The 23776-nt window shown below is 60.8% G+C and overlaps 1 protein-coding gene across 1 annotated transcript in view; it reads left to right on the top strand.

Annotated features, from left to right (window-relative positions):
- The window catches only part of PTPRN2 (protein tyrosine phosphatase receptor type N2), an 806499-nt gene extending 789734 nt beyond the window's left edge, over positions 1-16765 (top strand). Inside the window, exons 22-24 of the mRNA XM_086680696.1 lie at positions 761-825; positions 14454-14527; positions 16150-16765. Coding sequence (XP_086536822.1) covers positions 761-825; positions 14454-14527; positions 16150-16221 — 211 coding nt within the window. The 3' untranslated portion in view covers positions 16222-16765. The remainder of the gene's footprint in view (positions 1-760; positions 826-14453; positions 14528-16149) is intronic.
- The last annotated feature ends 7011 nt before the right edge of the window (positions 16766-23776 follow it).

Consider the following 23776-nt stretch of genomic DNA (forward strand, 5'->3'; position numbering starts at 1 on the left):
GGAGCCACGCGCGTGTGACCGCGTGTGTCTGCATTGGGTGCCTGGTAACTGCACGGGTCCGCGTGCTTCCGCGCGGGTCTGTGCGGGACCATTGGGGGCTGCACCGTGGGTCCGTCAGAGAGGGAAGGGAACGGCCCGGAGGCACGGGTGTCCCGGGCGGCGGGTGGACGGCTTGGAAGACACCTGTCGGTGTCAGGGCGGCCGTGGCCCCTCGGCTCTGGGAGGAAAGAGGAAGGCGGGAGCAAATCCACGCAGGCACCTTAGCTAATCCCTGCTGCGAGGGTGGGGGGCTCCCGCCCTCCTTTTCCTCCTCCTCCTCCCTTCCCTCCCCCTCCTCTCCCTCCTCCCTTCCCCCCTCCTCCTCCTCCCTCCCCTTCCTCCTCCTCCCTCCCCCCTCCTCCTCCTCCCTCCCCCGTCCTCCTCCCTCCCCCCTCCTCCTCCTCCCTCTCCCCTCCTCCTCCCTCCCCCCTCCTCCTCCTCCCTCCTCTCCTACTCTCCTCCTTATCCTTTCTCCCCTCCCCCATCCCTTCCTCCCCCCCTCCTCCTCCCTCCCTCCTCCCCTGCCCCTCCCCCCCTCCCCTCTTCCACCCAGGGATGCCTCCTCACCCCGCTTTCTTCTGCTTTCTCTCAAATTCACAGCCTCCCTCTCCCCACACGACTCCCCTTAAACGCAGAGGGCAATCGGCTGTCCGCCGGCTTTGGTGGGCGTGGGGTTCACGCGGCCCTGGCCGCGTTCTCACCTCTCCCCTTCCGTTGGCAGCGACGGCGCGGGCAGGAGCGGCACCTACGTCCTGATCGACATGGTTCTCAACAAGATGGCCAAAGGTGAGGCTCCGAGCGAGCGGGCTGCTTTGTTGGGGCCGAGCGGGGCCAGCGTTGCCGTGGCAACCTCAGGGTAATGCTCTCGGCGGCCTCGGAGGAAATTAGCCGCTCGTTGTCCCTTCCCCGGATCACGTGAAAGCTGTCTGCAGCACGCACGGTGTTTCTGTGGCTCTTCCCTTGCTGCCGGTGTCGGGCGCGGGGCTGGGCGCGCGGCGGGTGCCGGGTAAGTGCCTGCTGAACGTGTTATGATGAGTGCGATCGAGGCGAAGACGCCGCTTGGAGCTTTAAATGCAGTTCGTAGTATCCTTGAAGTGTTGGCATAAACCGTACCTGCAGAATACAGCGTCGGTCATTCCAGACTCCGCTACGCCTCTGGGGGTGGCTGCGGTCGCCCGACCCCGTCTTATCTCAGATAAAACCCGGAACACCCCCTGTTCGACATACCTGCACCTACACGGCCTCTCCTCCTGGTCTCTTCCTCCCAAATGCGGCACCGGGACTTGCACCCTGAACGCCCCACGGCGAGAAGGCACAGGGGCACCAACAGTGCCCGAGAGCAGGGGCCACGGGGAGAGCGGCGCCCCCACTCCTGCTCAGGACTGGGCGGACCACGGGGAGAGCGCCCCCCCACCTTGGGACTGGGCGGACCACGGGAGCAGGACGTAAGCCCCAGCCCCTTCGCTCCCGTGGACGTGTGGGCGCTGAGCTGGTCTGCAGCACCCACAGCGTAGTCTCGAGAAGAAACCCATGAGGGGTCTCCTTAGGGACCAGGGAGCGAGCTCCACAGTCACGTTCGGGGAAACCCCCGTGTCGGACCCACCTCTTGGACAGTCACTCGCAAGTCGCCATGGCAACCCAGGATCCTGCTGCATTGCCCAAGCTGCTCTGAGGAAACACCGCCTACCCTGCGGTGCCCGTGCACGACCCACGGGTCCCGGAAGGAGGTGGGGACACCTCCCGTCTCTCTCACCCGTGAACCAAACGGTCCCTCCATCTACACACACACTCGCACGTGTGTCCTCGCAGACAGGCCCCGCCTTCCAGAACGTCCTTTGCCCAGAAGCAGGAGCAGATTATAGAAATGAGGTTCAGTGGCGCCTGGGGGGCTCAGTCTGTTAAGTGTCCGACTTCAGCTCAGGTCGTGATCTCACGGTTCGTGAGTTCGAGCCCCCGCGTTGGGCTCCGAGCTGACGGCTCGGAGCCTGGAGCCCGCTTCGGATTCTGTGTCTCCCTCTCGCCCCTCCCCTGCTCACACTCTGTCTCTCTCCCAAAAATGAACAAACATCCAAAAAACTTTTTAATAATTCAAAAAAAGAAAACAATTTCAGTACATTTTCACACCGATGCTGGCAACTCTAAAATAAGCATTTTCCTTACTCCACTTTCTTGTGGTTAAAAACAAGAGAAACGGAGCCCGTCTCCAGACCAAGGATACGGGTGTGTGGATGAGCCCGCAGGCCGCTGTTTCACACGTAGAGACTAGCGCGTGAGGCATCTCTGCTGGTACAACCTGCTCCCGGAGGACCAGGACTGAACCCGGCTGCACACCCCACACCCTGCCAGACGTCCACGGCTTCCTGGCCGGACGCCGGAGGGAGAACGAGATCGGCTTTGTGCCGCCAAATATTATTTTAAGCCCCCGAAATTAGCTGAGTGCTGGCCACGCGCAAACAAAGAGACTGACGCAAAAACACAAAAGGTCTGACACTGGTGAAGACGTATTTTGGTTTTAGAGCGTAACGCGATCCTAATCTTTTTAGTTAAAAGTTTCCTGTCCGCTAATGCTACTGTGTCTTATCAAACACATCCTTTCGTTTGCAAACTTGCAACTACGGGAGCTCGGAGCTCTAGCAGAATTTCTGTTTCGTCCCTGGTACCGGCCCTCCCTTCTCGGCCTGCTGCACACGTAACACTTGCCTCGTGTTAAATCAGAATTCCTCCTGAAGGATCCCGACCGGCGCTCGTGTTCGAGATGCCTCCCGTGTGGGTTCGCCCAGAGGCACGGGGCGGACGCCACGCTTTCCCAGTGCTGGGGGGGTCACCGGGGTGTCCTGCGAGGGGGTGCGGCACAGCCGGATGCTGCGAGGTGCAGTCGCTGCTTCGCGAGAGGCAGCTGTGGACGAGAATGTTCCTGCCTGACGAGCCGGCCAGGGGCGGGGTGCCGGCATTGTCCGAGCCCCAGCCCGCATTGACCCGCTCTGCTGTGCCATGTAACGTCAAATCCCACGTCAAGTGTGGGCGGCCGTCAACAATGGAGCCCAGCCATGGGGAACCGGCCAGAGAGGGCCGCCCCAGGCCCTGGCCCATCGGTCACACACCCCCCCCCCCCCCCGTTTCTGTTCTTGACCTGCTCCCCTCTGCCCGGGAAGGGGGCGTGCGGTGTGAAATCCCCTGACCTGGGGCCTGGGCCGCGGTCTCAGGAGAGATCAAAGGGCAGGACGGCCCCTCGCGGGCCAAGTGGGTCTTTCCCAGGCCGCCACACTGCGCCCCCGCCCCCGGTTTTGTTCTGGGACAAGCTGGCCCGGCCTGTCGCACCCGGGCTGCTTTTGTCTGGCCTGAGAGCCAGAGGCCGCGCCACAGACCTCGCTCGTCAAATGATCAAAGGCCCAAAGCCCGGACATGAAACCTTTCTTCCCGTTTCCTTTTCTTCCAAGGAATGAGTCGCATGGGGACCAAAGAACGCCTTTCCCAAGCCTTGCCGAGTGCGCCACGCTGACACCGGAGCCCCTGGATCCGGACGGCAGGGCCCGGGAGCGCGTGCGGCCCGGAGCGGAGCCCCGCGGGTTCACACGGGGCCCTCGGGGATTAAGGCCCTCGTCCTCTTCAGGGCCCTTGGAGAATGAGCGAGGCGCGATTCACGTGCTTTCTCCGCCGTCTGGTTTGTTAGCAGGCGGACGACAATGCCGTTTGGAATCCAAGCGAGCGGCCCCCGGCCCCCCGCCCGACCCGTAAACACCTTCGTCGCGTCCCTGCCGCCGCTGCCAGGGCGCTTCCAGCTCCATCCGTCCGTCCGTCCGTCCCGCATCAGCATAGCCCGGGGAGCGCGCTCCTCCCGCTCGGGAGACCTTGGCTCGCGTGCAGCCGAGACGTTTTCCAAAGCTGTGCCTTCTCCGCGCGTCAGTGACGTCTCGCCCACGTTTGGGTTTTTTTCTTGCGATCTTTTAGAGGAATTGTAAGGCGGACGGTGCCTCCCCGCGGCCGTATTTGCCGGGTCACCGTGAGGTGGTGGCGGCCGGCTGTGTCACTCGTGCGGGGCCGCGACCGACCCCACCCCCCGAGCACCCCGCTGCACGGCCCTGAGTGAACACCACCGCCCGCCCGCCGCGCCCGCGTGTGTGTGGGGAGGCCCGAGTGCGGCACACTGTGCAGGTGTGGACGACTCTTAACTCTTCGGTGTGTGTCCCTCTGGGCCTCGTGTGTGAGCACACACCCTTTGCGTTCATCCGGCCAGTGACAACTATGTTCTCCCGAAAGCAATACGTAATCCGTGTGGGAAACACACAGAGTGTTTTTTAAAAAATTTTTTTTTTCAACGTTTATTTTTATTTTTGGGACAGAGAGAGACAGAGCATGAACGGGGGAGGGGCAGAGAGAGAGGGAGACACAGAATCGGAAACAGGCTCCAGGCTCCAGGCTCCAGGCTCTGAGCCATCAGCCCAGAGCCCGACGCGGGGCTCGAACTCACGGACCGCGAGATCGTGACCTGGCTGAAGTCGGACGCTTAACCGACTGCGCCACCCAGGCGCCCCACAGAGTGTTTTTTAAAAGATCTGTCCCCAACTTTGTTTCTTACGTATTGACACTGAAAGTGGTCATCCCACAACGACCCTGCGGACTTAACACTTTCATTACCATTTGTCAGATAAAGACATTTGGGCTTCCCCCACCCGAGGTCACGCAGCCGCCACGTGACCTAGCCGGGAGGTGAACCCAGGCTCGTCTGACAGCCCGTGTCCTTGATAACGATGCGCTATGGTTGCCTCTTCCCTGCCAACAAACAGACCCGCCCCTTTTTTAAAGTCTGCCCTGAATTGTCTGGTATAAGGAATACACCCGTTACGATGGCTGTTATTTAAAAAAGAAAAAAAAAAAAGGTTTTCCCCTACGTTAACTTTTTCTAAGTTTATTTATTTCTTTTGAGAGAGAGACACAGACAGTGCAAGCAGTGGAGGGGCAGAGAGAGAGAGAGAGAGAGAGAGAGAGAGAGAGAGAATCCCAAGCAGGCTCCAGGCTCTGAGATGTCAGCACAGGGCCCGATGTGGGGCTCGAACTCACGGACTGTGAGATCATGACCTGAGCCAAAATCAAGAGTCAGACACTTAACTGAGCCACTCAGGCGCCTCCAGACATGCGAACTTTTTTTTTTTTTTTAATTTTTTTTTCAACGTTTTTATTTATTTATGGGACAGACAGAGACAGAGCATGAACGGGGGAGGGGCAGAGAGAGAGGGAGACACAGAATCGGAAACAGGCTCCAGGCTCCGAGCCATCAGCCCAGAGCCTGACGCGGGGCTCGAACTCACAGACCGCGAGATCGTGACCTGGCTGAAGTCGGACGCTTAACCGACTGCGCCACCCAGGCGCCCCCAGACATGCGAACTTTTAACAGCAGGTCAGAGTAGTAGACGGGATACTAGGTTTGGAGACCAAGAGACACGACAGATCACAAAGCTCAGCCAGACTAGTTGAATAATACCGCCGGCACGAGTGCCTGTGCATCAGGACTCAGTATCTGTCACAAGTAACAATATCAAAATGCCTTTAAAAGTTTTTCCCAACCTTACTGAGATATAGTTGCAATCGAACGTTGTGTAAGTTTCTGGTATACAACGTGATGAATTGATAAATGTATTTGTTACAAAACGATTACCAAAGTAAGGTTAGTTAGCACCTCCATCGCCCCTCGTGGTTACGATTCTTTTTGTGGTGAGAACATTTAAGGTCGACTCTTCCGGCAACTTTCAACTACGTGATACTGTTGTCGACTATCAAAATACCTTTCTTAAATAATATCCTATGGCTCCTTGAACTTTTTAAAACCCAGCAGCCCTCCACTAGCCACATGTGCCTACTTAGTGAATTACAATTTGAAAATCAGTGCCTCTGTCATGCTGGCCACACATCACGTGCCCAACGCCACACGCGACTTGTGGCTGCTGTGGCGGACGACACAGAGCACCTCCGTCATCGCGGGGAGTCCCGCCGGGCCACGCGGCTCTGGGGAACGGCACTGGTGGGCATCCCCAGGTGCCTCCCACCCTGTCTCTCCCGGCCCCGCTCGCTTCTGCCTCCGTCTGTTCTCCACGCGGCGCCCGCGTGGCATCTGAAGCAGCGGGACCTCGGAGGCCCTGCTGAGCTCTCCCGTCTCACCGCTGCCCTTCTCGGGGCTGAGCGGCCTCTGTGACTGCGAGGCTTGGGCTGCCCCCCGCTGCTGCACCACGGCTCCCCGGCCCCTTTCTGTCACGGGTGCTGGATGCCCCACGGTCACTGCCACCAGGCCACAGTGTCCCTCTCGTGGCAGAGCCACGGAAGCCTCATTTCAACCTGGTATTTACTGAACACCCTGCCAGGCACACTGTCCGGAATGCACGGTGAACAAGGCAGGAAAACCAGGTCACCGTCCCCGAGCTCATCCTCTGTGGAGAGAGACAGACGGCGTGTTCAGCTCGTAGGGGTGGCGAGCGCCACGAGAACCCTCGCCTGGGATGCAGCTTAGGGGTTGTGCCTCCCTCCCCCACCCCCCCCCACCCCCGGGGCAGAGCCTTGACCAGATCTACGGACTGTGGCCCCCAGAACAGAAGGGGACCTGAGGCCCGTACGTTCTGACACCTTGTTGTAAATTGAAGAAGCAGATTTCAGAGGTTTGGCGACTTCCAGAACCCCTCCGGCTGGCCAGGGCGACACAGATCCCTGGTCTTTCTGCAGATGGCAGAGCCCAGGAGGCTGAGACGACAGAGGGCAGCAGGACCCTCCGAGTCAGGCCTGCGGAGACAGGGTGGTGGTTGTGGTCCCCGGGCCTGGGGAGCGGGGGAGCGGGGAAGGGTCTGTTCAGGCCTGGAAGGGCAGGGTCACTGACTAGGAAGTGACAGGATTGGCTGGAGGAGAGGGGAGGAGGTGTGCGGGAGGGCTGAGCCCACCCTCGCCATGGGCATGCACGCGGCCACAGACAAGGCCACAGAGAATGGCGTGTGTCGAGGGGAATGTGTTTGTCTTCTGTTTGAAGCACGAAAACGTGAAGAGCTGGCAGAAAAGGAATGTCACCGACAGCGTGGCCTCAGCGTGACTTCACGAGGCAAACGCCTCATATCCAGCTTCGTGCCAATCTCAGGCTGAAAGGCGCGTCTGGAACGGGGTGGCGGGGGCCTCGCGTGGGCTGCACCGCGGTTGGACAAGTCGCCTCCATCGGGCGGCGTGTGCGTGTTCCCCCCTCATCGGCTCCCTGCCGTCCGGCGCGCTCCTGCCCCAGCCGGCACCGGGCACATGGGGTGGCACGGGGTCGGAGGCCGTGCGCAGAGCTGCAGCCCAGACAGGTGGGGGCCCCGTCCTGGGGGCCCCTGTCCCAGACAGGTCTCGGGGCTGCGACCCCATGCGCGCACACCATAGGCCAGGCTAATCCAAGGGGAAAACATGTGGTGTCAGGCCTTTGGCAGGAGCGGGTGCCGTCTGGCCGGGGCAGCAGTGCTGTCACTCTCAGAGTCCCACGGTCACCCGGACTGAGTCGGACAGAACACGCTGTGCTGAGTGTTGCCGGTGGAACAGACCCCTCGCGGTCCCCTTTCCATGAGGCCCAGAGGAGTCCACAGAAGAGGGTCCCGCTGCTTCGCCGTCAGCGGGAGCCCAGCCAGGCCTCGGGCTCCAGGGCAGGGCCTGCCGCGTGGCCGACTCTCTGAGCAGAAATCGCCCTGAGGGCTGAGCGGCGGCTGCCAGGCCCACTTGTGAGCCGCGGAGGGCCAGTCGCCCTGAAGGACTCCTTCCTCCGTTCGGGGGCGGCCTGGCTGGCCTCTGTGTCCCAACCTCACAGGAGGTCAGGAGGACCCGCTTGGAGCCACGGACTCAGGAACACGAGTCCACGGCGATTCTGGTGCCTCGGCGGGGCGGGGGTGGGGGTCCCGCTGCCGTCCTAGGACCCTAACCCCACGCAGTCACCACACGGGCCTTTCTCTGGGCTGCGTGGGGCCTCGTCCAGGGGGCTCCTGCGTCCCTCGCTGCCTCTGCATCTCCTTCCTGCCCTGAGCCCACGGTACCTGCTCCTGGGGAGGGTGGGACAGGCAGCGGGACCTGGCAGGGCAGGGTCTCCGGGGTCCCCGGGGCGCTGGGCCGTCCCCCCACCAGTCCCTGTTCACGCCTGACGACCAGCGCGCTCACCTCCCCCCGGGTGCCCGGCCCGCGTGCCCCACTGGGAGCCCCACGACCTCCGGCAGTCACAAAGGGTGGTGGCCTTGCAGTGACCTTGCCCGCTGACCGAGCCCAGGTTCTGTCTGACTTACAGTTTTTATAAAAATGTGGAAGGATCTCAGTTTCTCCTGAGAAATGACTCGGAATTTGCTTTTTAAAAAACACGAGAAAGGGGTGCCTGGGTGGCTCGGTCGGTTGGGCGACTGATTTAGGCTCAGGTCATAATCTCTCAGTTTGTGGGTTCAAGCCCCGCATGGGGCTCTGTGCTGACAGCTCGGAGCCTGGAGCCTGCTTCGGATTCTGCGTCTGCCTCTCTCTCTGCCCCTACCCCGCTTGTGCTCACTCGCTCTCTCTCTCTTTCTCAAAAACAAAACTAAACATGAAAAATATTTTTGGGGTGGGTTCTGGCATACTTGATTCTCAAGTGAATAGGATGCAGATTCGTCTCCTTTGATCTGGCAATTCCCCTCCAAGGTCAGCAGAAATCCTCCCCAATTTTCACCACCCCCCCCACCGCCTCACCCCTCCCACCCCTACATCACCCCCCACCTCACCCCCCACCCCTCCTCACCTGCCACCCCCACCCAGCCCCCCCACCCCGCCTCACCTCCAACCCCGACCCCACCCCCGCCTCACCCCCCACCCCTATGTCACCCCCCACCCCTCCTCACCTGCCACCCACACCCCGGCCCCCACCCCCGCCTCACCCCCACCCCCCACCCCAGCCCCCCCACCCCCACCTCGCCTCCAACCCCCACCCCACCCCTGCCTCACCCCCCACCCCTATGTTACCCCCCACCCCTATGTCACCCCCCACCCCTCCTCACCTGCCACCCACACCCTGGCCCCCCACCCCGCCTCACCCCCACCCCTCACCCCAGCCCCCCACCCCCGCCTCACCTCCAACCCCCACACCACCCCCGCCTCATCCCCCACCCCTCTGTCACCCCCCACCCCTCCTCACCTGCCACCCACACCCCGGCCCCCCACCCCACCTCACCTCCAACCCCCACGCCACCCCCGCCTCACCCCCCACCCCTATGTCACCCCCCACCCCTCCTCACCTGCCACCCACGACCCCGGCCCCCCACCTCTGCCTCACCCCCAACCTCCACCCACCCCCGCCTCACCCCCCACCCCTATGTCACCCCCCACCCCTCCTCACCTGCCACCCACACCCCGGCCCCCACCCCCGCCTCACCCCCACCCCCCACCCCAGCCCCCCCACCCCCACCTAGCCTCCAACCCCCACCCCACCCCTGCCTCACCCCCCACCCCTATGTTACCCCCCACCCCTCCTCACCTGCCACCCACACCCCGGCCCCCCACCCCGCCTCACCCCCACCACGGCCCCCCACCCCCGCCTCACCCCCACCCCCCACCCCGGCCCCCCATCCCCACCTCACCAGGAGCTCTGCCCTCCCGGGGCAGCATCTCACCACTTGGCTCCTTTGCTCAGATCCCCCTGGAGCGGAAGCAAGAGCACTTCCTCGTGCAAAGTAACAGTTTTTCCCCCTTGCACACTTGACACACGTTGTCTCTTTTACTTGGAAGAAAACACTGGACCCCGGCAGGTTGCAAGCCTTCTGGGTAAAAACTCTGTGGCAAAACTGATTCACGTGTATTCGGCCTCACTAGGTAGCAGGGGGCAGAAAGCTGTGTCTGCACACAGCACGGCCCGCGCCCAGGCGTGTGCACCTGACGCTGGCTCAAGTGGGCGGGCCACACGACCCCCTGGACCAGGGAGCAAACGCCAGGAGAGAGCAAAGCACCCCGCCACGAACTTGGTTTCCTTTAACCTCAGGTTGATTCCTTCCCTGCAAAAATCAGTTTCCATACTTCAGTAAAATGTTTAATGGTTAATGCCTTTTATCTAGAGCTAAAAAACCTTTCCTGTCTTAAAAATGGAGTTAGCTGAAGGGCGCCTGGGTGGCTCAGTCGGTAAAGCGTCCGACTTCAGCTCAGGTCATGATCTCACGATCTCACGGTTCAAGCCCCACGTCGGGCTCTGCGCTGACAGCTCGGAGCCCGGAGCTGCTTCGGATTCTGTGTCTCCCCCTCTCTCTGCCCCTCCCCCACTCACACTCTGTCTCTATCAAAAAATGAATAAACATTTTTAAAAAATTTAAATACTTTTAAAAATGGATTTAGCTGATATGTAAACTTGGAAACCAGTGGACCCTGAGTGAAGTGGAAACTGGCAGAGATCAGTATTTACTGGACGGTGCCCTGGGGGAGTCAGTGGACCATGCAGGGCCGCGGGGAAGACAGTCCAGACAGGGAGCGGGGGACGGCCCTGGGTCCCGGGGCGGGTGGGGGGGGAGGTGCACCTGCAGAGCCGCCTTGAATGGGGTCTTCAGGGAGCACTCCGGTGTTGGGGTCATGATGCTTTCAGACAGAAAACACTGGAAACCAGTCTGCATCCCTGCCGGTCTTGTCTTGGGTGTGCGATTCTTTTTGTAGGTTATGATTCTTTGACTAATTATAGGCTTTTGGACGCGAGCACCACACCCAATAGTCTGTTCCCCTAGAATGTAACATGTTGTCAGCAAAATGAAATTTTTAAACGGAGGGTCCCCTTTTCAGTGCACTAGAGGGAGCTTCCCTGATTTGGGAGGATTTAAATAAATCTCTTAGCCTTCAGTAAAGCCTTTCATAAAGTGGCGAAGGACCCACACACCCTCTCCACCCTGTGACCCTCACGGATCTGTTTATAAATGCAGATTCTGTGTTCCGTGCACCGCGAGGCCCCACTGCACGTGGGAGCCACTGGACAGGGTGTGGCGGCTGCTCCCACCGCATCCCCTTGTGTCTCCACTGCTCAGGACAGACCACGGACGTGAGTTCTGCAAGCTTCTCCCTTTGCTCACGTTGCCAACAACTAATGGTCTTGTCCTAACAAGCGAGCGGACGTCCGCGTCACCCAGCTGGCTTCACTTAATAAATCCATCAGTTGCCTGAATTTCGTTCTGGACGTTTTTAAGTATCGGTTTGATTTCCTCACTGTCCAACTCCGACTCCAGGAAAAGTGGGCTCCTGAGCCAGTCCCTGGCCGGCTCCTCATCTCGAACCCCTCCGGGGACAGCCATGTTCTCTCACGTTCTCTCACGAACAGTGGTCCAGAGGGCGTCACGATGTAAGAAAACTAGAGACTTTATTCGTACATCCATCCAAGGATCCTGCAGGCTCGGGACAGCCGCCCAGGAGGGAGGGCCACACGTGCGACCAGAGGCAGCACTGGGCCACGTCGCGTGTCCCCAGCCCGTGCCGGCGGCTTCCAGGCAGGGACGGCCTCCATACAGCCTCAGAATAAAACAGCTGTTGAAAGAGGCTTTCCAACCAGCCCGAAGGACTAAAAGAAAGTGCCCTGAAAAGACACTTTTTATCTAAGTCTGGATCCTACACGAAGCCCTGGGATTTCATCTCGGAAGGACCTGCCCCCCGCACCGGATGCTTCTGAAATCCAGGACCCGTGGTCAGAAGGCGAGCGGTCGCAGAAGGTAGGGGCCCTGCGCGAGCCTGGAGGCCAGCGTGGGATATCGCCGAGCAGAAGTACTTTCTCTCCCGGGAGCGCCCGGGATCTGCGAAGCACCGTTCACGCGCGTCTGGAGCGCCGTGGCTCCTGTGAATTACGACGTGGCCGGGCCCCGCAGGGCACCCCCCCCCCAGCGCTCTGTGCCAGCCCGAGACCCCACCCACACCGGCAGGGAGCCCCGGACTGGGGAAGGGGAACGCAGCGAGTGCCCGGGCCGTGGCCGCACCTGTGGGACCCATCCCGGCAGAGCCCTGAGCACCGGGCTCTGCTGCTGACCCGCCCGGCCGGAGAACGGAAGTGCCACGCGTGGGGCGGGACACATTCGTCTCCCCCTCGCTCGCCCCCCACATCGGGTTTAACCTTCTGAGGGCAAGCTTGTTTCTTGAAGAAGCCAGTTTCCGTGCACGGCTGTCCCTGTGACTCGCGAGCGGGCCCTGAGGGCAGGGCGCTCCAGTGGGGAGGCGACGAGAGGCAGCGGCTCCTGAGCCTCGGCGACCGGGAGCCACCACACACGGTGGCCGTGGCCGGGCCCCCCCCCCACTTCCTCTCTCCTCCTTCCCCCCCTTTCGGTAGCAGGGCAGACTCCTCCTTTGTTTCAGAGGGTCTCAGACTCACGGATTCCCTTTAAACCAAGACTGTTTATTGTGGCCTCGTCGGCTTCCAAAAACTATAACCCTCAAGGCCAGCTGACCAGCACGCCCAGAACTTGACCCCTGTCTTGTCCTTGAGTGGGTTTCTCAGTGGACCCGACTGCCGAGCTCCCTGGGGGACGTCTGGCTGGTCCAGAAGGGGAATTTCTTCCCCTTCCTATAAAGGCCCTGATTTAAGACACGGGGGAGCTCACAGTGTCCCAATAGGACGGTCCTTACCTGGCAGCTTGGTTCCCGTAAGGCGGCCGCATTGACTAGGAGCTCCCGACGCGCCCAGCGCTGTCCCTACAGCCCTAGAGATGATGGGGCACCTGGGTGGCTCAGTCCGATAAGCATCCGACTTCAGCTCAGGTCATGATCTCACGGTTCATGGGTTCGAGTCCCGAGTCGGGTCCTGTGCTGACAGCTTGGAGCCTGAGGCCTGCTTCGGATTTTGTGTCTCCCTCGCTCTCTGCCCCTCCCCCACTCTCTCTTTCTCTTTCTCTCTCTCTCTCTCAAAAGTACATAAACATTAAAAACAGAGAGAGAGAGAGATGTGAACATTCCTGTCGTGTCTGCTCAAGGACAGGGAAGGGGAGACTGGGGTCATGGATACAGCCTGCCTAAGTGCCGGCCGAGCGGTGCCCCCAGCCCCCGGGCTCCTGGTCTGGGGGACATACGGCCAGGTTGTCCATACTTGCTGCTGCTCCCCTCTGTGCAGCTACGTTTGCTTTGGACGTGTTTCCTCCCAGCCCCTCCCCTGCCCATCTTTCTCCCTCGATGCCCATTGCACCCGCTGTCCGTAAGCCACAGAACCACAGGACTTGAAACGTTCTAACAATCTTAGAAGCTTTCAAACTCGTTCTCCTGGCTCTGTGCCTCAGGGGACTGATGTGCACACTTGGGGGGTGCAGACAGAGAAGGGCCTGGAGACGCGGGGCCTCTCGGCCCATCCGCCTGATGCCATCTGGCTGCCGACGGTCGTGGCCACCTGCTCCGTGCGACCGGGCATGAGCTGTTGCGCGGCGGGGGCCCTGGTGACGAGGCGCTGCTGGCAACATCGCACCTGCTTGGGGTTCGGCGCGTGGGTCCGAGGCCACCTGGGAGGTGACGGCTGCTCCCCTGCCCACGGTTTGCATTTGTGTAAAATGCTTCTTAAACCGTAAGAAGCTTGCGGGCCTGAGAGCCAGCACTGTTCTCTATCTACTAGAAATAGAAAAACAAGAACACATGTTGAATTAACGATAATGTCGGGCGCCTGGGGGGCTCAGTCAGTTGAGCGTCCGACTTCGGCTCAGGTCATGATCTCTCGGTCCGTGAGTTCGAGCCCCGCGTCGGGCTCTGTGCTGACGGCTCGGAGCCTGGAGCTGCTTCGGATTCTGTGTCTCCCTCTCTCTCTGCCCCTCCCCTGTTCATGCTCTGTCTCTCTCTCTCAAAAATAAATAAACATCAAAAAACAACAACAACAATAAGGTCAAAATTTCAAACTCCAATGGTATTATTTCTGTGAAGCCCGGATCACCTGGCTCGAGACAGATGCTGTCTGTGGGGAGGGGCCTCTCCGCGAAAGTCCGGCCAGTGAATACAGCCAGGGCCGTCTCTGCCTCTTCTCACCGTTTGGAACCCTCGCTGGGAGCTCCACATTTAAAAGCCAATATTCAGATGGATGGGATTTATTAGTCTAATCTTTCGTTACGTGAAATAAAAAAGATCCTCTGCAATTGAAATTAAAGCTCATATACTTTCTATTTCTAAAACATCCTTTAAAATGCCACACACAAAAATCACATTTTAGTTTCTAATAGTGATGTGGCTGTTGCAAGTATCTTTCTGGGCTTCTGACAGCAATTTTTTTAACCCGGCTTTCTTGAATCAATGCTAATGAAAACCGCCTTGCCTTATTTTTCTCTGAGCACCGAAATCGCAGCTGCCTGCCAGGCCTGCTGAGGAATGAGTGTAATCATTTTCAACTGGCCTCTGAGCCCGAAGGGCCTGATGCAGGAGAGTGACCGCGGAGCGCGGCTCATCTCGTGTCTGAACTCAGCCCGATTTGTGTTCGTTGTTTCTTGCAGGCGCTAAGGAGATTGATATCGCCGCGACCCTGGAGCACTTGAGGGACCAGAGACCGGGCATGGTCCAGACAAAGGTACTGTGGGCCAGCCCTCGGGCGTCTTTCCGCGGTTGTTTCCGAGCGAGGGCAGAGGGGAAGGGGACATCTCCCAGGCAGGTCCCAGGCGGGACAGGGGCCCCTCCCAGGAGGGTCAGTCGGGGTCCCAGCAACCACCCGAATCTCAACAGAAAACGATGCAGGCAGACCTCCAGTGTTTGGAGCCCTCCATGCACCAGATGCAGGGGAAGGGGAGAACATCGCGTTTTTATAAAAAGATGTCAATGATAAACCCCAGCACCCTTGCAGGAGAATGTTCTAGATTCACTAAACATTCTGCCAGACTCCCCTGCTTCCGGCCCTCAGAACCACGGCTCTGTTGTGTGGTCGTCAAATGTCCCCCGGGTGCGCTGGGGTCCTCCAGCGCCTCAGTGTGGCTGATTTGCATACTTACTGAAAAGGCCACGTCTGCAGCAAAAGGCAGAAAGACAGGGCTGCTCCCGAGCTGGAAGTGCGGTGAAGACGACGGTCCGTTCCGTTGGCGCTCGGAGACACCCGTGTCCAGCAGCAGCAGGGGCTCCCACGCCTGTTCCGTGAGAGCACTGAAGTCGCCAAGTACAGAATCTCCTCTTTGCCAAGGTCGTCCTCACTCTCAGAGGCTACGAGCCTCCACCGAAGACCCAAAGTCCGTAAAAGATGCCCTTGCAAAACTGCTTCTTTGCACCCAAGAGGACTTGAAGTTGTAAACTGCACTCATGAAATGGAGGTGGCCCAAGGCCCAGAGGAGTGTGCTCTGTGCCTTGGGGTGACGGTTCCGGGACTGCAGGGAGTTTCCCCTGCCTCCTGGGGTCCCGCTGTTTCCCCCAGAAAGTGCCAGAAGTCCCCAAGCCCCTGTTCTGTCTGAATGTTAGTGTGCAAATCAAACATGACACAAGGTCTGAGCTGGGTGGGGGAGAGGCCCTGGGTGGGGGAGAGGCTCTAAATCCCAAGCGCTCTGGGGAGAACCGAGAAGCCACGCGGCCGTAAGACTAGGCTGAACACATTGTGAGCTGGAGGATTTCTTAAAATACCTCAACAGGGCCACCTGGCTGGTTCTTCATGGCCAAAGTCAACCCCGAGCACTGAGGCAAATGTAGCTTAATTCTCCTACAGAACCACAAACCTATCCTACACGGAACCAGAAGCCTCGTAAAGACTCCCGAACTGCCCCGGCCGTGCCCCCCGCCCCCCAGCGGCACCTGCCCCAGCCGGGGACCTCCACCCAGGTGCCAGCACCATGCACGCTCGGCCCCCGTCCCTCCGTGGCCCCCGGGAATGTGACGAGACCCTCATATGATCAGCGTGAAGAGACCTTATCAGTCACAGCACACTTTGTTTTCCTAGGGGTTTGTTTATCTGAAATTCTGAAATTATTTCAGAGCTGCAGAACGCTTGCAGAAATAGAAATTCCCGTGTGCCCTCCCTCGGCTCCCCCTGCCAGCACCTTCCGCAAGCACCGTGCGGCGATCGAGGCCGGGAAGCCGGAGCCGGCATCAGGATCCCGCACACCTCTCCTTTCTATGCACATATGCGACCTTTCTGCAGAATAACACCAGAGCTAAGGGCTGGAGTCCAGAGGAGAGCGGCCCCACTCACGGCTTCCCCCGCTTTTGTCCTTCCAGGGCCAGTTCGAGTTTGCGCTGACGGCCGTGGCGGAGGAGGTCAACGCCATCCTCAGGGCCCTCCCGCAGTGAGCCGCGGGGCGGAGGGGCCCGGGGCCGGGAGGCGCCCGCACCCGGAATGACACAACTGCCTGGTCGGTGCAGTTTACCGGTTGAAATGCGCATTTTCGTTTAACCAAATCACAGTAAGGAGAGATCGGTGGAATCATGCGATTACAGGGGGCAATCACTTTATCCGGTTTCACTTTCCTGAAAGAAAACCCTTTTCCTTGAAGCACACATTCACATTCTTAATTGCAAACAGTGTCGTCCTAACGATGCAGCAGGCTTCGCACTCCGCACGGCCTCTGAGGGCTGGCTCGTGACCTGTGAGTCTGGAGGGCGGCCGGCTCTGCAGGGAGGGGGCCCAGACGACACGGGCAGGGCACCAGGCACGGCAGACACACGTGGCATTTGTCTCTGAGACGCTGCTCGCCCAGAGGAGCCACCGGCTTCTTCGGGAGTCAGAGCAACAGTTACTAACATTCAGCAGCTGTGGGGCAAATAATAAGAAAATCGTCACCGCATCTCGGTTCTGTTCCCACCCGGGCTGCTTGACGCCCCCCCCCCCCGACCCCAAGGTCCACGGCCCATCTCTACCACCCACCCCCAGGGGCCGGCAGGGGCCTCCAGGGGCAACTGCTTTCCCGCCTGGGGAGCCACACTTTTAACTTCAAAATACGGACTCACACGTCGCAACCCGGGACAGCCGGAATCTGGGAACAGTCTGGCAGGTCCCAAGCTCCCGGTCCCCGAGGAGCGCTCTAGCCCCCCAGCAGGCACCTGTTCCCCCCTCTCAGGGGATGTCCCGGGCCCTGCCGGCATCCGGAGAGCACCTGAGCACCCGTTCCTAGAAGGACTTGCGGGGAGACGGGCGTTTTAATCTGCGTGAGCTCGTAGCAGCAGGGAGCAAAGTGGAAGTGCTGGCCGCGGGCCCCCCGGTCGTCAGCCCCCCCGTCGCCTAGGTCGGACCCTCGTGTGACACACACGGGCGTCCAGAGGCGATCCGGGCTTGCCGGAATAGCACTTGACCGTGAGGTCCGCCACCGCCCGCCCCCGGAAACGGGGCTCATCTCGCTGAACTCGGAACGAGGGAATCCAAGAAGGGGCGCAGACAGCTCCACCCTGTTGGGCTCCATCTACGGTTCGGCGTGAGCGTATCCCCGGGCCCCCCCACGCCCTGCTTCGTGCACACCGCCCTTCCCGTCCCAATGGACACTGCATCCCAGAAACGGTCGCGCTGGGAGAGCGGCCTCTGGCTGGGGAGGAAGACGCCAACACCGTCGTGTCTGTACGTGGTCCCGTCCTGTCGTCCACTGCAGTAGATCCGTGATGTGTTTGCCTGTCCGGAATCTCAATAATGAATAGAAACCAATTTATCTGAATATAGGAAGCATATACCTACTCGTAATTTCTAATTCTTATGTTTCAAGAGAAATCCTCCAGTGCGAGATATATAAATATATTTAACGGTGTCAGATTAAACTTTTGATTTCACATTTGAATGGTCTCTATTTGGGGAGGAGGGAGCCACCTCCCTCGCTCCGGCTCCGGACGTGAGGGCACGCAGGTTGCCGAGAGCAGGCGGGGGCCCTTCCCAGAATTCCACACCAGGTTTGCAGGGCCCGATGTGCACTAAAGACCAGAACATCTGGGAGGGTTCCCTCACAGTGAGGGGCGAGGCGGGCAGGGCGCAGTGAGGGGCGAGGGAAGGCCCCACCTTCCAGGAGGCTCTGAATTCACCCACCGGGGTGCCCACCCCTCCCCCAGTGGCCTCCTGAGACCGTGTCTGGGGTGGTCCTAACACTTGTCAACACTGGGGGCTTCACCGCCAAGTGATTCAGGATGCGTTTTTATGAAATGGTCGCTTGAGACCACGGGTTTTGTTTTTGTTTTTTTTTAACGAAAACCATTAGATGTAATCTCACAGAAAGAAAACGAAAGTGCCACCTTCCGCATGCAATTCTAGAACCTGATTAAATTCGGGAAACACACAACGGCTCGTAACAGTGACACAGTAAATCTCCGTGTGTTGGAACTCTGTTCATCGTGCTTCCTTGGAAATACACACGCATGTGCTCACACACACACCTTCTGGTAAAGTCCTGGGAATGTGAGGGTTCTGGGGTTCCAGCCCGGCCCCTCCTGCCACGCTCCGCGCTGCCCTCACCCCGCCCTCACCCCCCCCCCCCCCCAGGGCCAGCTGCAACCGCCCTTACTCGGACCCACTTAGCCCCGACCCCAGGTGGCTGGGACAGGTCAGTGCTGAGACACTTTTGCATCTTCCTCCGAAGCCCCCAGGGTCACGGAGACCAGCACAGCCCTGTCCACTGACACCGAGTCCGCCTGCCACCGTGCCTGTCCTCGGCCGAGGCCCCGGAGCCCCGAGCACAGCGCCCGGGCGTCGGGGCAGGGGTATCGGCCTCCCGTGTCCCAGGTGGACGCGCGGGTCCCAGTGCTGAGCCCCAAACCAGGCCCGCCTGCACCAGCTGGGGCCCAAGGTTCGGGTGGTGCGAACAGGGCCCACAGAGGAGGCTGTGTTTTTCCCAGACCGTTACCTCCATACTTGTAAAGGGCTGGTTAGCGTGCCCTCCGCTCTGTCAGCTGGCTCGCTCACTCACCCTCTGCTGTTCCCTCCATGGAGAAATGACCGCGATATTATCCGTGGTCTGTGTTGTGTGCTTTATTAACCAAGTAGAACGCTAATAAAACCTTCCTAATTAGTGGAATAGGCATTAATTCAAAGATGCTTATTGGAATAGAAAATGAGAATTTGATTATACCTCTGTTCCTAAACCGTGGCCGGTTTCCTTCTATTCAGGGTATGTGTTCAGGAACTGGCCTTAGCTGCTTCTTAGACAAGTGCTGAATGTCGCTTGCTTTTTACAGTGGCTGCAGGTGGGAAAGAGTGTCCTTGTCTTTCTGGACCAGGGGTCAGCATCTCCCAGCCTGGTGCTCTGGCCCGGGGAGGGACGAGTGGCCCAGTGCCCCGGGCTGGGCAGGGGTAGACAAGGGCAGCGGGTCCCCAGCCCTTCAGAGTGTTCAGTGTGGCCCAGGTGCTTCCCCACACGGCCACTCACAAGCACCATCCCCACTCGGGGAGAACCTGCTTGCGTCCAGCCGCGGTAGGTTTGGGGAACAGCCGGGTACAGTGGGCTGGGCTGGGCCGCGGACGCTGCAGGGCTCAGCAGATCTGTGGAGACACTCCGCCGCATGGAAGCTTCCAGAATCCGTCCTGCACCTGCTCCAGGGACGCTGAGGGCTCCCGGGGTTGCTTCTGGCTCTGAAAGCAGCCCGGGTCTCAGGCAGGAGGGGGTGGGCTCTCAGGATAAAGGAGACAGAAGGCAGGAAGGAGCCCCCAGCTCTGCTAGCCCATCTGAAATGTCACTTTCAAGGCCCTCACCTCCCTCTTCCCGCTCTCCACCCTGCTCTCGCTGTCTCTCTGTCTCTTCTCCCTCCTGGGGCGTCTACTTTGAAGGAACAACTTACACGTGTCTTCTGGTTTGGATTTTTTAAAAAGTAGACCCACGAGTGCGGGGCTGTCCTGCTGTTTTAGGACCACGTGCTCCCTGTGGGGTGGGGGCCGTCGAAGGGGTCAAGAGATGACGCAGACTGTGCCCGTGGCCCGCGTGGCAGGTGCCGTGGGCCTGGCTGACCCCCCGTAGGGCACTGGACCCCGAGGCTGGCTCACGCCAGGCCCCGCAGGAGCCAGAGCCCCCTCCGCGGCTGACCACATCCCATCAGGGGTCCAAATGGGTGCAGAGGCCCAACTGGGGCCGCTCTGGGGGGCTGCCTGTGGGGCTGGGGCCTCGGTGAAAACAACCATGCTGCCCTCCCTCACGTGCCGCAGTAGTGGCCTGAGAGCCACAAGCTGCCACCATCTGCGTCACACCTGACCCAGGCGCCACAACAAACACGCGTGTGTTACTACATGTGGTCATGCACGCACACACACACACCCCCGTATGCTCGCTCACAGGTACACGGGGGGCAGGACTTCCTGGGATGACAAATATCCGGAATCTAGAGACCGATCGATCCCTTTGCTTTAAAATCCATCTGAAGCAGGTGACACTGAGCACCACCCAGGGATGCCTCTTCAGGGGCTCCAGTCCCAAAGCCTCCCCGAGGATCCAGGGCCGTCCGTCCGCCCGGCCATGGGGTTTTCCTGAGAGGGATCCTGCCCCTCGGGTGCTGACCATCCCCACGGCCAATGGCACCTAGCCCGAGACCCGGCCGAAGGTCAGGCCCACTCCCCCGTCTGCAGAGGGACACCTGTGAGCACCCTGCTCCTGTGGACCCCAAGGCTAGAGAGATAGAGCCTGTGGCCCCACAAGGCCCAGCCGTCCCCTTGCAAACAACCCAGCTCCCGGTTCAGATCTGAACCACCCTCTCGTGTCTCTGTCATGTCCTGACGCAGTTATAATCACAGCACAGGAATGACTTGATTGATCAGGTCTCTGGAAACAGCTCTCCCTTCCTCGGGCACTGTTTGGTCGGCCCCCAGCCCCCAAACCGGCTTCTTGGTGAACGTGGCCACGATCCTGAGGCTTGCTTTCCTTGCCCTCCTGCGCACCACACCAGGGCACACGGCCATCGCCGTCCACTTGTGGGGGACCCCAGGGCAAGGCCACAGCCTCTGTGTCCTCCCCGCAGCCCCTCTGTCTCCACATCCAGGTTGGGGCAGGGGAGCGGCTGAGCGGCACCTTCCCGCAGCGTCCACAGGGGCCCGGCCACACCCCCGGCCCCGCATTCAGCCCGTGATGCTCACCCTCTCTGCCTCAGCCTCCCCGTCTGTAAAATGGGCTCCACACTCGACTTTGGGGCGAGAACCACACAGAGGCCCGGGTCGGGTGGATGCCAGCCCCACTGTACCCAGCCGTTTCTCATCCAGCATCGTGGCTGACGGCCCTGCGCTCTGCGGAAGGCCCCTGTCAACGACACTTGGGATCCACCCAGGCTCTGAGCAAGTTAAGAAATCCACCAAAGGGGGCAGGACGCCTGGGTGGCTCAGCTGGTTAGGCGCCAACTTCCGCTCCGGTCAGGATCTCACTGTTCGCGAGCTGTTCCAGACCCACGTGGGTCTCTGCGCTGACAGCTCAGAGCCGGCTTCAGATTCTGTGTCTCCCTCTCTCTCTCTCTCTGCCCCTCCCCTGCTCACACTGTCTCTCAAAAATAAAATAAACATAAAAAATTAAAAGAAGAAGAAAAGAAATCAATCAAAGGCAAAGGCGGGAGCCAAAATTTGGCCTTGAAGGAGGATGGGGCTAGGGCGGGATACTGAGCTCCAGGGGCCCCGCCCACCACTCCGTACCCCGCCCGCCGCACCGCGAAGACCCCGCCCACCACTCCGTGAGGCCCCGCCTGCCGCACCGCCCCGGCCGGCCACGCCCACCACGCCTTCGGCCACGCCCACCACACCTTCGGCCTCGCCCACCACGCCTCCCGCCTCGCCCACCACGCCTCCCGCCTCGCCCCGGTCGCGCGGTCCTCTGTGACCCTCCGCCCGCCTCGACTTGGGTTTATCGACTCCGCAGACTGCTCACTCCTGCCTCCGTGTGCCTCACACGTTCTCCTTTTCTCTCCCCTTTTCTTCTCCAGCCGGAAAGGTCAGACCCTGAGCAGTCAGCCCGCCGGGCTCGCCGATAAAACCCGGCGTGGAGCCCTGCCCGCCCCCCGCCCCCGCCCCCACCCCAGCAGGCTCCCCAGGCTCGGGGCGCCCACCCGGCACCGGCCGTGACCGCCCGTGACCGCCCGGGTGGAACACCGCGGAGCGTGCGCTGTCGGGGCCAGGGGGCTCCCTCACGGACGGGGACGGAGACGCCCCCGCGGGCTGTGGTCGTTTCCCGGAGGAACCCGAAGAGAGCAACGGGGTTCACCCAGAGGCAGGGGCTGCCGACGGCGCGGCTCCGCCCCGCAGGGGCCGGAGAGGCGGGCGCGCACCCTCTGCCCTGCGTGCTCGACCCCGGACCGGCCGAGGGCGGGGTCGGCGGGGGGGCGGGGGTGTGAGCAGTCAAGGCCACCTTTCCACGAAGGCCCTGAGGACGGGGCTCCGCACCCACCGCACCGCGCATAGACCCACACCCCCCACATGCCACACACCCCCACGCACACACCCACACGCACACAGACACCCCCACCGCACCCCGCATAGACCCACACCCCCACATGCCACACACCCCCCACGTACACACCCTGTGTAGACCCACACACCCCACGCACACACCCACGCGCACACAGACACCCCCACACGCACCCCGCACCCCGCATAGACCCACACACACCCCACACCCGGCACCCACATCCCATACACCCCCACACAGACACACACCCCACACAGGGCACGCGTGATGGCACCGTCGTCCCTGCCAGGCGGGTCACCTCAGCCAGCGGGGCCCAGCAGCTCTGGTGCCGCCCCAGTCTTGCCTTGGAGGCCCCCACGGCGGCTGACACCTCGCTCCACGGTGTCCCTGTAACTACGTCTCCTAAGTTCAAAGGTGCGTTATTATCGGAAAACACGATCACGGAGAAACCATGAAAATCTCAAGAGTGAGCAAGGAACCAGGTTGTTTTGATAAACCCCCAAATTCCGAGATCAGGATCACACGGGACGCGGTGGAAGGCACGGGAGCCCTGACCCCTCCGTGGCTCCAGGGGTTCAGCAACCAGGTCCGGGGTGTGGGACGGGAGGGGACGCAGGGTGCCGGGTGCCTGGCCTGCCGTGAGCCTGTTCTGCAGGCTGCCAGAGGGGCCGAGACCCCCCCACCCCCACCCCAGGGGCTCCCAGGACCAGGGAGGGGGGAGGAGGGGGGGACGACGACGCGGAAGGTGGGAGGGGGGTGGGCACAGCGGGGCAGCAGACAGGGAGGGTGCCTGTGCGCATCCGCGCGTCTGTGTGTGCGTGCACGTGTGCGCACAGGTGCGTGCATGTGAGAGGGCAGCCGGAGAGGCGGGGCAGAGAGGTCCCCTCCCAGGACCCGGGGCGGGCAGGGCGGGAGGGTGGAGGTGCCAGTTCTTTCCCTGACCCGCGTGGGAACACCGCCTCACAGAGCCGAGCGCAGTGAGGGGCGGAGGAGGTGGGATTGGCCCCGGGCTCTGTACCTCCAGACGGTGCTCAGAGCGAGCCCAGCCTCGGTGCTAGCTGTGCCCGGAGAGGACTTGCCCATGGTGTTCAAAGTCTCAGGACCCCCCCGAGGAGGAGGCGTCTGAGGCCAGGGCACTTGGGGCATCAGGATCTCTCTACTCACAGCAGCTGCTAACCCTGCAGCGTCCTGCATGGGGCCCACAAGGCCAGGGCTGGATTTCAGTCCCAACTTGTCCCCTCAACCAGAGGCCCTTGTGCAGTGTACGACACGTACAACTGGACTCAAGTGGGAAGAACAGAGGCTGCCGGGCCTGAATATGAGGCTGAACAGCCCTGAATAGGCACGAGGATGTGGCCGGGCGGTGCGGGCACCAAGACTCACCATCTGCCCAAGCTTGGGGCCACTGGGGGGCCCCGTCCAGCTGTAAGGCCATGGGGAGGTTTGGACTCAAGGCCTACTGGGTCAGGGTCTCCTTGGGGGGTGGGGGGTGGGAATCTGGGTTA

Source organism: Puma concolor, chromosome A2 (genome assembly GCF_028749965.1).
Source record: "Puma concolor isolate L17-30 chromosome A2, mPumCon1.1.hap2, whole genome shotgun sequence".
Classification (NCBI taxonomy): domain Eukaryota; kingdom Metazoa; phylum Chordata; class Mammalia; order Carnivora; family Felidae; genus Puma; species Puma concolor.